The following is a 20,378-nucleotide window of genomic DNA, read 5'->3' on the forward strand; positions in this document are numbered from 1 at the left end:
AGTTGGAAGGGACCTCCTGGGCCATCTGGTCCAACCCCCTGCTCAAAGCAGGATTCGCTAAATCATCCCAGTCAGATGTCTGTCCAGCCTCTGTTTGAAGACTTCCATTGAAGGAGAACTCACCACCTCTCGTGGCAGCCTGTTCCACTCATTGATCACTCTAACTGTCAAAAAGTTTTTTCTAATATCTAATCTGTGTCTCCTCCCATTCAGCTTCATCCCATTGCTTCTAGTCTTTCCTTGTGCAAATGAGAATAAAGTTGATCCTTCTACAATGTGACAGCCCTTTAGATATTTGTAGACCAGTGCCACACAGGAAGGAGTCCTGGCTGAAGGTAACTGCCCCATATATAGCACTGCTCCTGAGGTAATGGGGGGAGTATAGGGAGGTAGTACCCATGGCCGAACAGGCTGATGGGACTGTGGTAATCCCTGGAGAGACGGCCTACATAGCCGCTGTCACCCGCAGTCAGTGTGCCTAGAATGCGGGTGTGGGGAAGGTGACTTGACGGACGGGCTTGACTGAAGGGAGAAGGGACGGTTTGTGCACTGTAGACGGATGTTTGTAATGACAGAAGGGAAACGGCTGGGGAAGATGGAAAAGGAGTGCAGTACCTAGATTTGACCACAAGATGGCAAGGGGGAGTGTAGTTCAGGACTTGACAGCAGCTTAGAGCTTTAGAAACCGCTTAGTCATGGGGAGGCGGGGAGATAGGAACCCAGGAGGGAAATTCCCGAGGAGGGGGATAAATAGGACAGGAGTGGGTTCCAGAGGGTTCCAGTCCAGGGAGAGGAGCTCAAGAGAAGAGGAGGCAGAAAGAGAAGACGGACAACAGAGGAGAGCTTCTAGAAGGGACAGAGGAGAATAGACGGTCAGGGGGGTGGCCCCGACAAGAAGAGCCGCAGGACAGACAAGGCCCCGGGGGGTACCAAACAGACGACGTACTCGGACTGGTGAAACGCTGGCGGTAGATAGGCCTAGGGCAGCCACAGCGGAAGAGCCGCGAGGCACGCCACTGTGACAGAAGAAAGGTGCAGGTACCCGGGCCTGTGTACGGAGAACTGTGAAGTTGCTGCGGTGTATTGCTACGGGTGTCAGGAGGACGGCCAATAAAAACGGACCTGTTGGACACAAATTCTGTCTCCGTCTCGTGTCTGTTTGTGGCAAGAAGCGGACCACCCCCTCGGTCGGTTACCCTACCTACATTGGTAACGCCCTGTCTTCTGGAACCTCCTCAGTCAGAGGGATGACAGAACCAAATGTGGACCCAGAGCAGGTCCCAGAGGGTCCCCGCGTGGAAGGGAATTTAATGTTACTTCTGGCTGCCTCTAGCCAGGAGTCCCAGACTGCTGTGCACTCATGATATTTGCCTGGAGATCTTGTTAAACCCTGCCGAGAAGCCCACCTCAGAGACTGATAATGAGAGAGTGTTCTGGGAACAAGGGAGGTTGTATCGGGAGACAGTTCCCAGTAAATACCAAAGGGAGTGGTTGAGGGAAAGACAGCTGGTCGTCCCGAACCAATTTAGTGGTGAGCTGTTACGGATTGCCCATGAGATTCCACTTGCTGGACTCTTGGAAATCAGCAAAACAAAGGCCGGGCTGTCTCAACAATTCTATTGGCCCAAATTGTGCACAGATGTAATCAACTACTGCCGCTCCTGAATCACGTGTCAAAGAGTGGTGAAGTCAGGGCCTGCTCCCAAGGCTCCCCTGATCTCTTTGCCAGTGATAAATGAGCCTTTCCAGAGGATTGCTGTGCATATTGTGGAACCACTGGCCATACCCAGCAGCTCTGGAAAGCGTTACATCCTTACTGTGGTAGGCTATGCTACCCGGTACCCGGAGCCAGTGGCTCTGTCCTCAATTAGGGCGGATAAGGTGGTGGATGCCAAGTTGGCCATCTTTTCATGAGTAGGATTTCCCAGGGAGATGCTTACCTGCAGGAGGGAGTGCCCCCACTGTGTAACCGGGCCGGAACAAGGGGACTGTCACCAAGGTTCCAAGGGGGACTGTTTCCGGGGGACATGATTAGAGGATGGACGACAGACAGTTCCAGAAGGTGTGGGAGAGGAGCAAGTATAAAAGGAGCTGAGACCGCCAGCAGGGGGCATTTGACAGAGTGAGGAAGAAGGAGCAGGAACCCCAGGTGGCGCCAGAGGGAGTGAGCGACGACCGGAAAGACTGGGGTGAGACTTACCCCGGTCAGAGAGGAGACAGCACCGAGCAGCCCCACAGAGGAGCGCCGACCAAGCGACCGCGCTCCCGTCACTTCCGCCCCGGTTGCGGCCTGCCCGCGGCCGCCACTGCCCAGCTCCAGCCCGCGGTTGCGGCCTGCCCGCTGCCATCCGCAGCCGCCACTGCCCAGCTCCAGCGTGCGGCCTGCCCGCTGCCGCCACTGCCCCGCTCCAGCCCACGGTTGCGACCTGCCCGCTGCCACCCGCGGCCACCACTGCCCAGCTACCATCCACGGTTGCGGCCTACCCGCTGCCGCCCGCGGCCATCACTCCCCGGCCCTAGTCTGGCTCCAGCCCGCGGCCGCCTTGCTCCAGGCCCCGTCTACCGCCATTCCGTCTCTGCCGGGAGGCGCAACGCAGAGGAATTCTTCAGGGGCCTGTTGTGCCCTCAGCCCACCTGGGCCAGAAATATATGTCAACTCCTCGTCAGCTGGGCCCAGCGGTTGAGACACCGAACAGACATCGATCACCACACCGTGGCCTCCTAGTTGCCGGTTCCGACCGGGTAGTCATAGTCGTGTTACCTGTGTATTGTTGTGCTAATTCCTATGAGGATAACTGTTGTCAGCTTGCTGGTTACTCAAGATAGCTCCCATAGCTGTATATATATAAAAGCTACGTTCTCAGTTCATTCCGGCTCCCGTCTCGTCACTGCATCCTGCGTACCTGCGATTACTACATACCAACCAGGGGACTCAATTCATGTCTCGCCTAATATAGGCTCTCTGTAAGAAAATGCAGGTGGAAGCATCTGGTATCGAGCGCGTACTATCCCCAAACCAATGGTTTGTGTGAGCACTTCAACGGTACCCTCAAACATGCTAAAAATGCTGGTTGAGACCCAGGGATGTGACTGCTACTCCTCCCACACCTGCTATTTGCTTACCGAGAAGTTCCGCAGGTCCTGACGGGGTTTTCCCCCTTCGAGCTCCTGAACAGCAGGCGAGTCCGGGGACCCCTTAGGATGGTAAGGGAATCCAGGCAAGGAGAGCCAAACCCCACTGAAGTGTCCATCGTGGAGTATGTCATGCACTTCCGTGACCAGATGCAGACCTTGACGCAGTTGGTACATGACAATGTGGTGCCTGCCCAGGCTGACCAAAAACACGGGAATGGACCTACCAGGTGGGTCAGAAGGTGTGGGTTATTACGGCGCCAGCCCCCTGGTCCCGGGATATTTACCTCACTACCCGGCGTGCCGCTGACTGGGTCCCTCCTGGCGTCTCTCCTCTGCTTCCTACTTTTTGGCCGCGTCGGGGAACCCGTCCTCCGTGCACGCGCACTAGGCAGCTTAGGCCACGGCCGAGCGCTTCCTTTACGGTTAATTCATCCTGACCTGGAAGCATCCTCCCGGCGTGGAGTCAGCACCAGTTATATCAGGCTGCTTCCTGCTAGAGGAAGCGTCTGATTATTTCGTTAGTATCTGTCCTGGGGCCAGTCTAGGTTCCAGTATGGGTGCTCTGCTGTTATTCAGGTCCCAGCGCACTTCCCAGTGCGCACTCTGCTCACTCCTCATTCCAGTGCGCTTCCCAGTCCGCGCTCTGCTCACTACTGATGCATGTATGCTTTCCAGTGCGCGCTCTGCTAACACCCGATCCTCGTGTGCTTCTCTGTGTGTGCTCTGCTCACCCCAGTGCACGCTCTGCTCACTCCCAATCCCTGTGTGTTTCTCAGTGCGTTCTCTGCTCACTCCTGATCCCAGTGTGCTTCCCAGTGTGTGCTCTGCTCACTACTGATCCCCATGTGCCTCCCAGTTCGCGCTCTGCCAATCCCTGTTTCTCGTGTGCCTTCTTGAGCGTCCTTGACTCTGTCCTGATTCCAGCTCTGCCTTAATTTCTTACAGTGCCTGCTCTTTCCTGGGCTCTGGTGGTCTTGGATCCAGTTCCGTCTCCTCAGCCTCCGTTCCTCGGTGTCTCTTGTTCGCCCTCCTGGTTTTTCATAGTCTCCTCCGTCTCCTGTGAGCCGGCCTCCTGGTACAAGCAGCATGGTATTTTACCCCTCTGGGTCTGCCCCTGACGCTCCCTGTATAGGGGGTGGTCTAACTAGGTCAGCTTGCTCTGGGTGGGTTGGAATTACGGCAAGAGGGTCCACTCCAGAGATTGTGACCTGGATCCTGGTCCTCGTACCAAAGTATAAGCTTCAGGTGGCCTTGGAAGGCCCGTACATCATACAGCTCAACCCACTCACCTATGTGGTCACTCTTGAGCACGCTAGGGGTAGGCTCAAGGCCTTCCACGTTAATATGATGAAGGCTCATCAAGAACATGGAGCCTGCTTCCTATTGGTCTGAAACCTGCCCGAGGACGGGGAGGAAGACCCCCTTTTGTACATGTTGGCCCAAGCTAAGGCCAGTGGGTCCATAGAGGATGTGGAGGTAAGCGCCTTGCTATCTACACACCAGCAGTTGCCAGCCATGCTGGAATCCTTCTGGGCCGTGTGCTCTGCCGTGCTTCTCAGCACATGCTCTGCTCCTGCACTGTGCTCTGTCGTGCTTCTTAGCACACCCTCTGCTTTGCCATTCCACCCAGGCGTGCTTCCCAGCACGCACTCTGCCCAGCCACGTACACATGCCTTGCACTATTCCGTACCCAGCGTTCTCCCGTACACACGCCTTGCACTATCCAGTACCCAGCGTGCCCCCGTGTACGTGCCTTGTACTGTCCTGAACCCTGTATACCCCTGTGTCCACGCTTTGCACACTCTAGTGTCTTGCGTGTCCCCTCCTGCACTTTGCTAGACACGTTCTCTCGCGTCTTCTGTGAGCCGGCCACTTGTTTCCAGCAGTCGTTGTACTTTACCCCCCTGGGTCTGCCCCTGACATTCTCTGTAAAGGGGGTGATCCTCACTAAGTCAGCTCGCCCTGGGTGGGTTGGTATCACGACCCAGAGGGTTCACTCCAGGAGTCGTCACATGCAACTCAAAAGGTACTGTCACACTTAGCGATGCACCAGCGATCCCGACCAGTGATAGGACGTGGTCAGGATCACTGGTGCATCGCTAAGTGGTCGCTAGTGAGCTGCCACACAGGCAGATCTCACCAGCGACATAGCAGGGTTCGGGGTCGCTACTTACCTGTCAGACGAGGCGATCCTGACGTCCTCCCGCCCGCATCCACGTGTCGCTCGTCGGCGCCACAGGAAGCCCAGCAGGAAGCTGATGACGAGAAACGGTCCAGAACGTTCTCGCGCGATCAGCGATAACCAGCGGGGGTGCGGTCGGAGGTAAGTATCAGACATAGTGATATCGCTAGCAATATCGCTTAGTGTGACAGGCCCTAAAGACTGGCAACTCTAACCTCGGGTAAATGGACCTCCTCTGGGAGAGTAGTACAAACAGCCTGCTGTTCACCATGTCACTCACGGATTCTGCGCTCCATTCGTATGGCCTGAGTCATGGCCTCCATCAGAGAACAAGGGGCGTCATGGAGGACCAGAGCATCCTTGATTGTCTCGGAAAGGCCTCTTTGGAACTGGCACCTGAGAGCAGCATCGTTCTTTAGAACTTCTGTGGACCACTGCCGCAACTCAGTACAGTAGTCCTTAGCTGTGCGAACCCCCCGTGCCAGGTTCATGATCTTAGCCTCCGCGACCTGGATTCTGTCGGGTTTGTCATATATCAGATATAACTGTCAAAAAAGGCATCAACGGAAAACTGTTCTGGGGCTTGTGGGGATAAAGAAAATGCGGAGATCTGAGGACCCCTTCGCAGTCGGGACATGATTTTTCCCACACGCTGGAACTCCTCCCCTGACGACCGGGGTCACAGAGTAAAAAATAACTTACAGCTCTCCCTGAATACCCTAAACTAGTGTTTCTCTCACGAAAATGTATCAGGGAGGGATATAACAGGTTCAGGAGAGACCAATTGTACATCAGAGGATACTGACGCCACAGCCACTGCCGGCAGTGGAGGGCTATGGGAGGTCTTCATCAAGTTATTTATCTGACCCTTCAACTGATATTGCGATGACTCCAAACTCTGGAAATCATTCGCCAGATCCTGAGTCATCTGCATCAAATTCGCCACCTGGTCACAAGGCGTGTGAACAGGATCCATACTGGTGAAAAAGAAAAGCGTAGCTGCCAGACGTAATGAGACGCTAGTCACTTCTCATTGCCAAGCCGTGAGTCAGAGTGGTCAAAGAGTCCAAGGTCAGAAGCCAGGAGGGTACGTCATAAACAGAAGGGAGAGCCAAAAGCGTAGTCAGGTAAGGTTCTGAGGTCAGAGTACCGGGAGGTTAACGGATCAGAACCGAAGGGGTTAAACAAGCGGATGGTGAGAACGAAGTCCAAAGTCAGGCAACAGATCAAGCAAACAGAACACAAGGCACAGGAGAGCACAGCGCACAAAGCTCACAAGATGAATGTACGTCTTGCAGTGGTCTTGGAGAAGCTGCTTAGTTAAGTAGGCACTGCAATTACATGGGATAGTGAACGCCTGACAGTCGACGCCTCCCAGTCACAGATTGCCTAGTTAAGCTGTCAATCAACACACTGACAGCTCAACACTCCCTTGTCCCAGATTGGATGGCCATGCTGTCCATCAAAGTACTAACAGCTTCAGCATGCCCCTGTACCGGATTGGACGGCCGAGCTGTCAGTAACTTTATCCCAGACACTCTGAGGGGTGGAACCGTGACACAGACAGGAAACATATATTTTCAGGATCGGTATAATTAAAGCTACGCCTGACAGCATTTGACGACTTCTAGAGTCATTAAAAACCGAGGAAAGGGTTTCTGCCATCCCGTACCACACAGAGACGTCATGTTTGGTCTTATGAAAGATAATTTCAAAAGAGAAAATATAATCCCCCTGCCATCACTATGAGCCCCACAGCCAGAGATATGGCACGTAGAAGGTTTTTAATAACTCTTCAAAAAGGGCGTACCTTTTCTGACTCAGCCCCAAGTGAGGTCAGCAGGTGAAAAGCATAAAGCACGATTAGGAGGGTGTAATTTGCCCGGAGAACCAGCTAACATGAAGCTGTGCTGATATACCATTTCCCTTGGGAAGGTTCTCCTCCCCTTTATCAACATGTCATATATGTGACTGAGATAGAGTAAGCTTCTTATCTTAATCCCTTTTATTTATAACTGTTGGTATATACTGTATTTTGTCTTCTTTATTCGGTCGTCCATGACAGCACCACCTGAGAGGGGATCCGCCCTCCAGGAACAGGAAATCCTACAGATACATAAGGGCGGCACCTCTCCCACGCATCAGTTGGTTTCCTGTTCCTGGAGGACAGGATTCCCTACAGATCATGCCATCATGGATGAGAAATCCCCAGGCCGGCTGTCCGACTCAGGTAGCGGGGGGGTCTCCTACCTCGGGCAGTGCGGAGTCCCCTGGAAGCGCCACGGTGGCCCGCGCAGGGTTCCACATCAGTGTGCGGGGCAGGTGGGAGCGGGGTCTGGTGGATGCCCGTCTCCTGGGCCGGCGCCGGCAGGTAAGTATGGCCTCTCCACCCCTGATCCCGGTCCTTGTTCTGGCCAGTGCGGTCCCCCTCAGCCTGAATCGCGGTTGGGGGCGTGCAGCTGCGCCTCGGTGGCGTCTGGGGGGGCGCTGTGTGTTGGGCGCCGCCATGGCGCTGGTGGCCTGCACATCCTCGCGTGCGCCGTACCGGAAAGGATGCGGCAGGGGGTGGGGCCGGTAGCACTGGTGGTCTGCGCGTCCTAGCGCACGTCCGGACCGAAAGTGGCGCGGCGGGGGGCGGGGCCAGTTGCCCGCGCGTCCTCGCGCGCGCCCGTACCGGAAGTGACGCGCAGGGGGGCGGGACCGGTGACGCTGGCGGCCTGCGCGTCCTCGCACGTGCCCGGACCGGAAGTGACGCAGCGGGGGCGGGGCCAGCAGCACCAGACCGGAAGTCAGGTGCCGGCGGTTTTCTCTCTCCCCGTGGGTCGCCAAGCGTGGCGGCGCGGGCGCCGGCAGAGCGGTGGGGGGGGCGGCACGCAGACGGAGGGACATCAGGGAAAATGGGGGAGGGGGTCAAAAATCAGCCCTTGGCCACGTCACCTGTGAACCCGGATTACCGAGGGGAAAAAGGGCACAGAGGCACTGATGAGCGGCTTCAGCTCAGATGCAGGATGGACGAGCAGGAAGCTCCCGTGCCCCAGCTGGACAAAGAGCAGGAATGTACCTCAGAGAGGTCCCAAACCAGCTCCCAGCAAAAGAAGAAACGAACTGGACAATCCGGCCATAGAAGTTCCTCCAGGCCGAAGGATCCAGCTCACCCCCCCCCCCATGATCCGGTACCTACGCCTTCTGCTCAGGGTAAGAGATCTTCGTGAATGTGCCCTGACGCAGTGTTCCCCTTATGTTTTCCTCCTATAGGGAAAGAAATGCACTGACAAGGCAAAAAACAGGGAATGCGCCCTTTGCAAATTCCCCTTGCCGGACGCCTACCCTAAGAGGCTGTGCCAGTCATGCATACGGCAGACGGTAAAAAAAAAAAAAAAAATTACAGGCATACTTCCTTACTCTGTCCCCCTCCTGTAGGTGGCGGAAGAAACCCCTGACTTCGCTACAAGGGAAATAATCAGGACAGAGGTGAAAGCCCTAAAATCCGTACCCCAGGGGGAGTCGTATAGGAAGAGAAAGAGGGCGAGTTTTTCAGGGTCAGGCTCTTCAGCTGACCCTAGAGGGAATGAAGACTCCTCAGAGCCCTCCACCTCTGCGCCTGCGTCCTCTTCAGAGGAAGACGACAGTCGTTTCTGCCTAGGTCTGGAACAAGTGGACAAACTAGTCAAGACAGTCAGGGCTACCATGGGGGTAACAGACACCAAACCTGAATGGACCTAATGTTCGGGGGTTTAGACCCCAGGAAACATAAGTCGTTCCCGTTAAATGACAAGGTCCAAAATTTGATTAATAGAGAATGGAGGAAACCTGAAAGAAAAGGCTCCCTACCACCAGCCTTTAAACGGCGATATCCCTTTGAGGACCCTGTGGTGAATAAATGGGATAAAGCCCCAAAATTGGATGCAGCAGTGGCTAAGGCGTCCAAAAAATCTGCTATCCCCTTTGATGACATGGTCTCGTTAAAGGATCCACTGGATAAAAAGGCAGACTCCTACTTGAAAGGCACATGGGAGATGTCGGCTGGCGCCCTGAGACCGGCGGTCGCAGCTATCTGCACGGCCAGGTCTATGATGGTCTGGTTGGACCAGCTAGAAACGCAGTTAGAGGATAGAGCCTCGAGGGAATCTATCTTGAAAACCCTACCCACCATCCAGGATGCGGCAGCCTTTTTAGCCGACGCCTCGGCAGATTCCGCAAGAATGGAGGCCAAGGCCGGAGGGCTATCAAATGCAGCCCGACGGGCTATATGGCTAAAATGCTGGCCCGGGGATATCCAGGCCAGATCCCGGCTGTGCTCCATCCCATGTGAGGGGGAATATCTATTCGGACCAGTCCTAGATGAACTCCTGGAGAAGGCTGGCGACGATAAAAAGAAATCCCCTTCCCTGCCCACCCCTTCCTATAGACGTCCCTTTGCTAGGAAGAGATTTTTTCGGAGGAGGTCATCCAGGGACCGGGGCAGATGGGAAGATAAGAAGAGGAAAGGTACCGGTTTTATGTTTGGAGGGGGATGCCAAGAAGCATCCCGTGAGACCAAGAAACCTCCCCAATGACTAGAGGCCCCTGTGGGAGGTAGACTATCGGCCTTCTTCCAAGCCTGGTCGTGGATCTCGAACAGTAACTGGATCCTGGGGATGGTAGGCTCAGGCCTAAAGCTCGAATTTGCCTGTGTCCCCCAGAACAGTTTTAGGGTCACCCCGCTCAGGTCTTCCTTGGCGGAACAGACTGCCCTAGAAACCGAAGTTGTTGACCTATGTCAGAAGGGGGTATTGATAAAGGTACCAGAGGCGGAGAAGGGCGAAGGCTTCTACTCCCCCCTAATTTTGGTCCGTAAACCAAATAATTCCTACAGGACCATAATTAATCTGAAAGCACTCAACAGATACCTGGTCATTCGACCTTTCAAAATGGAAACAATCAGTTCCACAATAAAATTGCTGTTCGAAAATTGCTTAATGGTGGTGTTGGATTTAAAAGACGCTTATTACCATATACCCATCTATGCGTCTCATCAGCGTTTCCTTAGAGTGGCAGTTCATTTGGAGGGGTCGTTACAGCATTTTCAATATGTCGCCCTTCCCTTTGGTATAGCAGTCGTCCCCCGGGTGTTCACTAAGGTTATAGCGGAAGTTATGGCCCATCTACGGGAGGCAGACATCCTAGTAATTTCCTACCTGGATGACTTCCTTATTGTAGGCAAAACAGCAGTCCATTGTCTGGATCAATTGCAAAGAGCAAAGTCGGCTTTGGAACGGTTAGGGTGGCTATTAAACATTAAGACGTCCCGTCTACAGCCCATGATGGTCCAGCAGTTCTTAGGCTTAATCCTAGATTCGCAGAATCAGGAATGTCGTCTTCCACCCGAAAAATTAGTTTGCCTACGTCAGCAGGTCTTGAACACCTCCAATAACCCTACCGTGTATCTCAGGAAGGCAATGTTCCTCCTGGGTTCTCTCTCATCCTGCATCCCCGCGGTCCGGTGGGCCCAGTTCCACACAAGGGGGCTAGAGAGCGAGGTTTTACGCCATCAAAAGATCCTGGGCGGTTATCTAGAAGGCCAGAGAACAATCTAGCCAGAGAGGTACCCTGGGAATATAACATAACCCGAGTAGTCACCACAGACGCAAGCCCTACGGGTTGGGGAGCCCACATGGGGGAAATCTTGATCCAGGACCTGTGGGAGGGCCATCAGTTGGGAATGTCATCCAACCTGAAAGAGCTAACAACCGTAGACCAGGCAGTTAAAAACCTTCTTGTGTATCTATAGGGTCGCCATGTTCGAATATTCTCTGACAATGAGGTCACCGTGGCTTACATCAACCACCAAGGTGGGACTCGTTCCAGGCTCCTGATGGAGGTAGCAGAATGGCTGTTCCAGTGGGCAGAGCAACATCTCCATATCTTTAACATCTCTGCACATAAAAGGAAGGGAAAGCACCACAGCAGATTTCTTAAGCCGCAACCTTCTAAAGCAAGGGGAATTGTTATGAATGGGTCACCGAGGAGAAAAAACAACACAAGCTAAGTCTCAGAAAACCAGAGAGGTTGGTAACTATGCAGATTGGAGATCCCTGATCCTAACCACACAACTAGCAGCAGTCGTGGAGCGTACCTACAATGAATCTAGACGCCTCGTCACAACCGGAGGACTACATAAGCCTAAAGCAAGAAAAAGGGAAAACTAACTGCCAAAGAGCAGACCCCAAAGGAAAGACAGCCCCCACACATGTATTGACGATGAAACAAGATGAAAACACAAACACAGGCAGGAAAATAGGCTGAGCAAACGATGGGGCCAAACTAACTAGAAAGGACAGGAAAGGAAAGACACTGTCTGCAATCTGCCAAAAACCCTACAAAAATAATGTCCAACACTTCTGATAGCAAAATTAACCCTGAAGTCACTAGACTTCTCCCTCTATATCAGCACTCTGAAATATTCTGAGACAGAGCAAAAAGAGGCCAATCTAATAAGGGACAAAAAAGGCAAATTGGCAAATACAGATAAATAAGAGTGGAAATTCAGCACAGCCCTTGCCGGGGCTGGCTGACCACACAAAAAACTGAATAGACCAACAAAGCAAGTGTGAACATTAGCAAAAAACTTAGCTTGAGAAGACTGGAACAGAGCTGAAGTCCAAGACCAGAGAAGCAGACTGAATCACCAGCACCAGGATAGGGCGTCAGCTGTCTTATATCCAGTCTGATACTCCAGAGATCCAATCGTTATCCTCATCATCATTTGACAGATCACTACCAATTAAACCAACCTCACTACCTCCTGTCACCACCAGAGGGAGAACGGAAGGAGAACTCTCAACTGGTGGAGCAGAAAATGAGTTCACAACAGGGAATGGTCCTTAAAAGCGTCCATCTTCAACCAGATAGTACAAAAATGGGGGCAGCCAGAAGTGGACCTCTTCGCCACCAGAGAGAACAGGAAGGTGCCTCAGTTCTGCTCTCTGAATCCCAGGGAGAACCCTCTGGCAGTAGATGCTCTTCTAATCAAATGGGACTTCAGCCTACCATACGCCTTCCCTCCCCTGGCTCTACTACCCCTGGTGATAAGGAAAGTCAGGAAGGACAAAGCGAGGATTATAGTGATCGCGCCATTTTGGCCCAGGAGGGCATGGTTATCATGCCTCAGGACCATGTCGGTATCCGACCCTTGGGTCCTACCAAACATTCCAGACTTCCTGTCCCAGGGCCCAGTTTACCATCCTCAGGTAGCTGGCCTACATCTGACGGCGTGGATTTTGAGCGGGCTCTGCTAAAAAAGAAAAGTTTTTCCCCGGCCCTAATTAACACCCTGCTTAAAAGCAGAAAGCCGGTTACAACCAAAATCTATGTGAGGATCTGGAAGAGATTCCTTCAGAGCTCAGGGGTAGTAGCTGGACAGTCCACTCCCATAGCACAGATCTTAGAGTTCTTGCAAAAAGGTCTGGACATGGGACTCTCCACCAGCACCCTTAAGGTACAGGTGTCGGCTCTAGGGGCACTGTTCAACTGCAACATCGCCAGTAACCATTGGATCAATAGGTTTATTAAAGCAACAGGCAGGTCCAGACCGTTAGTGAAAAATAAATTTACACCATGGGATCTAAACCTAGTTCTTACGGCCCTGACAGAGGCCCCGTTTGAACCTATATCATCAGCTTCCACGAAAAACCTGTCCCTTAAAGTGGCTCTCCTGGTAGCATTGACATCTGCCCGTAGAGTGAGTGACATCCAGGCGCTATCTAGACTTCCTCCTTACATACAATTCAGGGATGACAGGGTAATTCTTACACCTGATCCAGCGTACCTGCCTAATGTAGCCTCCAGTTTCCATAGAACTCAGGAGATAGTTCTTCCATCCTTCCTCCCTAATCCCACGAACGATAAGGAAAGGAAATTACACACGCTAGACGTTAGGAGATGTCTCCTAGAGTACCTGGCGGTTACCGACCCCTGGAAAAAAGATAATGGCTTATTTATTTCCTATCAGGGCACTAGAAAGGGCCTTAGGGCTTCAAAAAGTTCGCTAGCGAGATGGATTAGGGAGGCCATTTCTTTAGCATACACCTCAAAAGGCAAACCGGCCCATGGCAAGCTGAGGGCGCATTCCAACAGGGCCATGGCAACCTCTTGGGCAGAGAGATCGGAGGTCTCGATCGACCAGATATGTAAGGCAGCTACTTGGTCCTCTCCGAGCACCTTCTACAACCATTATAGACTAGACCTGGGTGCTTCCTCAGACCTCTCCTTTGGTGTCAGGGTTCTGCAGGCTGTTGTCCCTCCCTAAAGTAATTATTACTCTCTGTAATTCTCTCAGGTGGTGCTGTCATGGACGACCAAATAAAGTCGTAGTTACTCACCGGTTAACGGTATTTTTTGGAGTCCATGACAGCACCCGTGTATTCCCTCCCTTTAGTTTAATTTGGGTGTGCACTTCTTCCTCTTATACAGTTGTGGCCAAAAGTATTGACACCCCTGCAATTCTGTCAGATAATACTCAGTTTCTTCCTGAAAATGATTGCAATCACAAATTCTTTGGTATTATTATCTTCATTTAATTTATCTTAAATGAAAAAACACAAAAGAGAATGAAGCAAAAAGCAAAACATTGATCATTTCACACAAAACTCCAAAAATGGGCCAGATAAAAGTATTGGCACCCTCAGCCTAATACTTGGTTGCACAACCTTTAGCCAAAATAACTGCGACCTACCGCTTCCGGTAACCATCAATGAGTTTCTTACAATGCTCTGCTGGAATTTTAGACAATTCTTCTTTGGCAAACTGCTCCAGGTCCCTGATATTAGAAGGGTGCCTTCTCCAAACTGCCATTTTTAGATCTCTCCACAGGTGTTCTATGGGATTCAGGTCTGGACTCATTGCTGGCCACCTTAGAAGTCTCCAGTGCTTTCTCTCAAACCATTTTCTAGTGCTTTTTGAAGTGTGTTTTGGGTCATTGTCCTGCTGGAAGACCCATGACCTCTGAGGGAGACCCAGCTTTCTCACACTGGGCCCTACATTATGCTGCAAAATTTGTTGGTAGTCTTCAGACTTCATAATGCCATGCACACGGTCAAGCAGTCCAGTGCCAGAGGCAGCAAAGCAACCCCAAACATCAGGGAACCTCCGCCATGTTTGACTGTAGGGACCATGTTCTTTTCTTTGAATGCCTCTTTTTTTCTCCTGTAAACTCTATGTTGATGCCTTTGCCCAAAAAGCTCTGCTTTTGTCTCATCTGACCAGAGAACATTCTTCCAAAACGTTTTAGCCTTTTTCAGGTAAGTTTTGGCAAACTCCATCCTGGCTTTTTTATGTCTTGGGGTAAGAAGTGGGGTCTTCCTGGGTCTCCTACCATACAGTCCCTTTTCATTCAGACTCCGACAGATAGTACGGGTTGACACTGTTGTACCCTCGGACTGCAGGGCAGCTTGAACTTGTTTGGATGTTAGTCGAGGTTCTTTATCCAACATCCGCACAATCTTGCGTTGAAATCTCTTGTCAATTTCTCTTTTCCGTCCACATCTAGGGAGGTTAGCCACAGTGCCATGGGCTTTACACTTCTTGATGACACTGCACACGGTAGACACAGGAACATTCTGGTCTTTGGAGATGGACTTGTAGCCTTGAGATTGCTCATGCTTCGTCACAATTTGGTTTCTCAAGTCCTCAGACAGTTCTTTGGTCTTCTTTCTTTTCTCCATGCTCAATGTGGTGCACACAAGGACACAGGACAGAGGTGGAGTCAACTTTAATCCATGTCAACTGGCTGCAAGTGTGATTTAGTTATTGCCAACACCTGTTAGGTGCCACAGGTAAGTTACAGGTGCTGTTAATTACACAAATTAGAGAAGCATCACATGATTTTTCGAACAGTGCCAATACTTTTGTCCACCCTCTTTTTATGTTTGGTGTGGAAATATATCCAATTTGGCTTTAGGACAATTCTTTTTGTGTTTTTTCATTTAAGACAAATTAAATGAAGATAATAATAACAAAGAATTTGTGTTTGCAATCATTTTCAGGAAGAAACTGAGTATTATCTGACAGAATTGCAGGGGTGTCAATACTTTTGGCCACAACTGTATGTACACGGGTAATTAATAGTCGTGTAGAGTATTGTATATAAATTATGCTATTAACCATTGTGGTCCTTTTGTGCTCTGTAAACCAACTGATGCGTGGGAGAGGTGCTGCCCTTATGTATCTGTAGGATTTCCTGTTCCTGGAGGGCGGATCCCCTCTCTCAGGTGGTGCTGTCATGGACTCCGAAAATACCGTTAACTGGTGAGTAACTACGACTTTTTGTAATATCTTTTGTATTTTTGTAAACACTGCCTATATTTTCTGGAGTAAACTTATAAATTTACTAGTTGGTTCTTTTGGTTCTATGATTGAACCGACACGTCCTCTGTGCCAAATTAAGCAGCCTATTGGGTTGGTTCCTGACCCGATATAAGGTAGTATCAAACAAGGAACTGGTGGCAGTGAAGCGTCCCTGGTGGTATCAGGAAACCCTGGCAGTGACGGAGGTTTATGTGAGTATTCCTGGCCTGGGACTGTTGATAAACATACCGCCCTCACTGCAGAGCGCCCAATAACCAGGACGGAACCAGGCAGCCTTTCCGGCGACTACCCAACCTAGGTGCAATTCCCTGACTGACCTGAGGGTAAGGGGGACATCAGAGAGCTGCAAGTTCCGAACCGGAACTGAAAGAGGAAACATAAGTTGTGAGGATTTATATATCATTCGACAACGTATAAAATATATAAATTCCTGACAACTGCAGGGGGTAAACTTTCCCCCCTGAATCCCTGACAGGGCCCAAGATAGAGGTCCTTATATAAAAAAGGTCCCAGGATGGGGGGGTCATTATACAAATAAGTGTCTCAGGATGGGGGTCATTATACCAGGAAGGGGCCCAAGAAAGAGGTCATTATACAAAGAAGGGTCCCAGGATTGGTGTCATAATAAGAAGGGTCCCAGAATGGGGGTCATTTTACCTTGAAGGGTCCCAGGATGGGGGTCATTATACCAAGAAGGGGCCCAGAATGGGGGTCATTATGCAGAGAGTGGTCCAAGGATGGGGTTCATTATACTAGGAAGGTGCCCAAGATAGGGGTCATTATACAAACAAGGGTCCCAGGATGGGGGTCATCCTACAAAAGGGTCTCAGGATGGGGGTCATTATACAAAGAAAGGTCCGAGGATGGGGGTCATTATACAAAGAAGGCTCCCAGGATGGGCGTCATATTACGAGGAAGGGTCCAAGGAGGAGAGTCATTATACCAATAAGGGTCCCAGGAGGTGGGTCATTATATAAAGAAGAGTCCCAGGATGGGGGTCATTATAAAGAAGGGTCCCAGGATGGGGGTCATTATACAGAGAAGGGTCCCAAGATGGGAGTCATTATGCAAAAAAAAGTCCAAGGATGGGGGTCATTATACAAAGAAGAGTCCCATAAATGGGGTAATTATACAAAGAAGGCTCCCAGGATGGGCGTCATTTTATGAAGAAAGGTCCCAGGAGGAGGGTCATTATACCAATAAGGGTCCCAGGATGGGGGTCATTATACAAAGAAGGGTCCCAAGATGGAGGTCATTATACAAAGAAGAGTTCCAGGATGGGGGTCATTATACAAAGAAGGGTCCCAGGATGGGGTCAGTATACAAAGAAGGGTCCCAGTATGGTGGTCATTATACAAGGAACGGCTCCAGGATGGGGGATATTATACAAAGAAGGGTCCACGGATGGGGGTCATTATACAAAGAAGAGTCCCAGGATGGGGGTCATTATACAAAGAAGGGTCCCAGGATGGGGGTCATTATACAAAGAAAGGTCCCAGGAAGGGGGTCATTATACAAAGAAGGGTCCCAGGATGGTGGTCATTATACAAGGAACGGCTCCAGGATGGGGGTTGTTATACAAAGAAGGATCCCAGGATGGGGGTCATTTTACCAAGAAGGGTCGACGGATGGGGGTCATTATACAAAGAAGAGTCCCAGAATGGGGGAGGACACTATACAAAGAAGGGTCCCAGGATGGGGGTCATTATACCAGGAAGGGTCCCAGGATGGGGGTCATTATACAAAGAAGGGTCCCAGGATGGGGGTCATTATACAAAGAAGGGTCCCAGGATGGGGGTCATTATACCAGGAAGGGTCCCAGGATGGGGGTCATTATACAAAGAAGAGTCCCAGGATGGGGGTCATTATACAAAGAAGGGTCCCAGGATGGAGGTCATTATACAGAGAAGGGTCCCAGGATGGGGGTCATTACACAAGGAAGGGTCCCAGGATGGGGGTCATTATACCAGGAAGGGACCCAAGATAGAGGTAATTATAAAAAGAAGGGGCCTGTCAGGAAAATTAGTTATTGCCTAAATAACCGAAGCACCCAGCCAGAGTTGGTCCCAGGATGAGGGTCATTATACAACGAAGAGTCCCAGGATGGAGAAAAAACACAACCACGTCACAGTGCCCTTCACAAAACAATAGCATCACAGTGTCGTTCCCATGACAACCCTGTCACAGTGCCCTTCCCACAACAACTGCGTCACAGCAGCTTTTCCAGAACAACCACCTCACAGTGCTCTTCACACGGCAAACAAGTCACAGTGTGTTAGGCATCGGGCTCCTGCCTCTGCACAGGAGGAATCACGAGCCTTGCATTCTGCTGTGGTCTCCCATTCCTCTCCGGCCGCAGAGGAGCCTGCTCAGCAAAGACATCGTTCCCAGCGTCTTGCTCAGTCTACTGCTGTTGGCTTGGTTACTGCTGCCAATCAGGGTTCAGCTGTAGTAACCTGCAATAGCCAGCAGCGAGCAGTCTTGGAACTAAGTCCTTCTTTCGGCCCACTGAGCATGCCCGTGGGAAGTCCTCTCATTGGAGGTCTGAGGTCACCTGCTCAGGTCCTATTGCTGCTCTCATTGGACCACTAGGAAGGTCCCGGGAGGACGCTGCTATAAAAGAGCCGCATGGCCATGCTCTAGTATACACTGTATTTGGTAGAGATGTGTGTGATGATGGATGCTTGTGAACCGCTGAATGACTCATTATGACACCCCTTCCCTTTGACACGCATGTCGGTAGGGTTTAGAGTTCGGAGCCAGCGCCGAGTTGTGTGGCACTGCCTAGCGCCACAGTGCTCCCAGCTCTTCACACATGCTAGCTAGCGCCAGAGCGCGTCACTCTACCTTAGGCACTACGCTACCGCAGGTACTGCAGCATCCATTAGTGCGGCGCCATGCGCGTCTTATGCGATTTTCAGGCCCGAGTTTAGGCTGGTTAGTGGCATCCGCCAGAGCTGCACTGTGCGATAAGCAACGTTCAACTGCACCCTGTGACTTCTAACGGGGCACAGCATCCTATAGGGGTCTGTTCAGGCATCGCGGTTGCGATGCTGAGCGCTAGTGGCGCTAAAGGAGCTCTGACTCTGAGTCCTTGGGGCAGAGTCCTGTGTCTTAGCACTAACGCTCTTTTGCCGAGTCCTGTGAGGATAAACAGGCTCTGGTACTTGTTCTAGCGGCTCTGTGAGGTAACAGAGTTCGCTCCTGTACACACCGGTTCAGCGGTTAACCCCCGGTGTCTAGTTAGTACTCCGTCATTACTGAGCAACAGTTTCCATCTCTGCACGGTGGACCCCGGGTTGCGATCGCACTTCCTTATATTTTATATTTAGTGCGATCCGCAACCCTAACACAGTGCCCTTCACACAACAACCGCACCACAGCGGCCTTCAGGCAACAACTGCTTCACAGTGCCCTTCACAAGACAAGAGCTTCACAGTGCCCTGACCACAACAACTGTGTCACATTGCACTTCCCACGACAACTGCATCACAGTACCCTTCTCATGAGAACTGCATTGCAGTGCCCTTCACACGACAACCACTTCACTGTTTCCTTCACACAAAAACTGTATCACAGTACCCTTCCCAAGACAACCACATCACAATGCCCTTCAGACAACAACACTGTGACAGTGCCCGTTAGGTGACAATAATGTCACAGTGCCCTTTCCATGACAACCACTAATAATAACATCAATAATTTACCCTCACTTTCCCTTCGTCCTCTCCTGTCCCTTGGCTTAATGTGATGCTTATAGTTACTGACTATATAACAGTTTCCAAAACATAAGAACCATTGATGACCACATTACATAGAACTTGCACGAAGACCCAAATACTGAAATGGGACACCTCTAACTATGACTCTTGTCCCTTACTTTGACGCGTGCTGTAACAGATTTTGCACTGATTTTTTTGGAGGCCTTACCTGTGTGACGGTGGTGGAGGAGAAGGTGGAGTGCTCATACTCCCAGCCCTGATCACAACTCTGCAGCCAGGATCCATTCACTATCACACCCTCAGACCTGCTCACATGTGACTGCGGCTCGGAGAACATCTGACAGGAGCTGAAGGAGCCATCATGTTCTTGAGGGATGTTGAGGAGCAAAAGGTCTCCCTGGCTGAGGTTTCCTGGGTTCCTGTGGTCAGGGATGGTGCAATGATGGGGCGGCACGGCTGAGATGAAGATGTGCAGTAAGAAGTGAAGGGGAAGGATCACTCTCGGAAGACAAAGAATCAAAAGAGACAAGATTTGGAACTTTCCAAAAACTCCAACTTCTGAGAGGACATCTTCAAACTCCAACTTCTGAGAGGACATCTTCAAAGTGCATTCTAGAGATTGTGGGGACGACATTCAGACGACTATGAATGGGGAAAGATGGAATCATGGGATTTGTATAATTGACCCAGATAATGGCTGGGTGTGTTTTCAGAGGCCTAAATCCAAAGTTACTAATTGCCCCAGCAATTCCCAGTGATGAGACTCATGAGACTGTTATTTAATTACACATCATGGACGTTCTTCATTAAGAAGTCCCTGGAACATGCCACACCATGACTAATCTTATCAACTAGTCACAACATCAATGCTCATCAGATTCTTATGAATCCAAAGTAAAAACACCTTCTAGCATCTAATAACTTTCTTATCAGGCTTAAAAGGGTCAGGTGAATAAAGAGTAAATTCCCTGAAATCAGAAAGGAAAATCACTGCA

The 20,378-nt window shown here is 51.0% G+C and overlaps 1 protein-coding gene across 1 annotated transcript in view; it reads right to left on the minus strand.

Annotated features, from left to right (window-relative positions):
• SLC22A7 (solute carrier family 22 member 7) overlaps positions 1-19,998 on the minus strand; it is a 137,415-nt gene extending 117,417 nt beyond the window's left edge. The window contains exon 1 of the mRNA XM_073563501.1: positions 19,592-19,998. Within this exon, the coding sequence (XP_073419602.1) occupies positions 19,592-19,981 (390 nt within the window). The 5' untranslated portion in view covers positions 19,982-19,998. The remainder of the gene's footprint in view (positions 1-19,591) is intronic.
• Positions 19,999-20,378: the final 380 nt, after the last annotated feature.

This window comes from Dendrobates tinctorius, unplaced genomic scaffold (assembly GCF_039654945.1).
Source record: "Dendrobates tinctorius isolate UK_male_01 unplaced genomic scaffold, ASM3965494v1 ptg000393l, whole genome shotgun sequence".
NCBI classification, from domain to species: domain Eukaryota; kingdom Metazoa; phylum Chordata; class Amphibia; order Anura; family Dendrobatidae; genus Dendrobates; species Dendrobates tinctorius.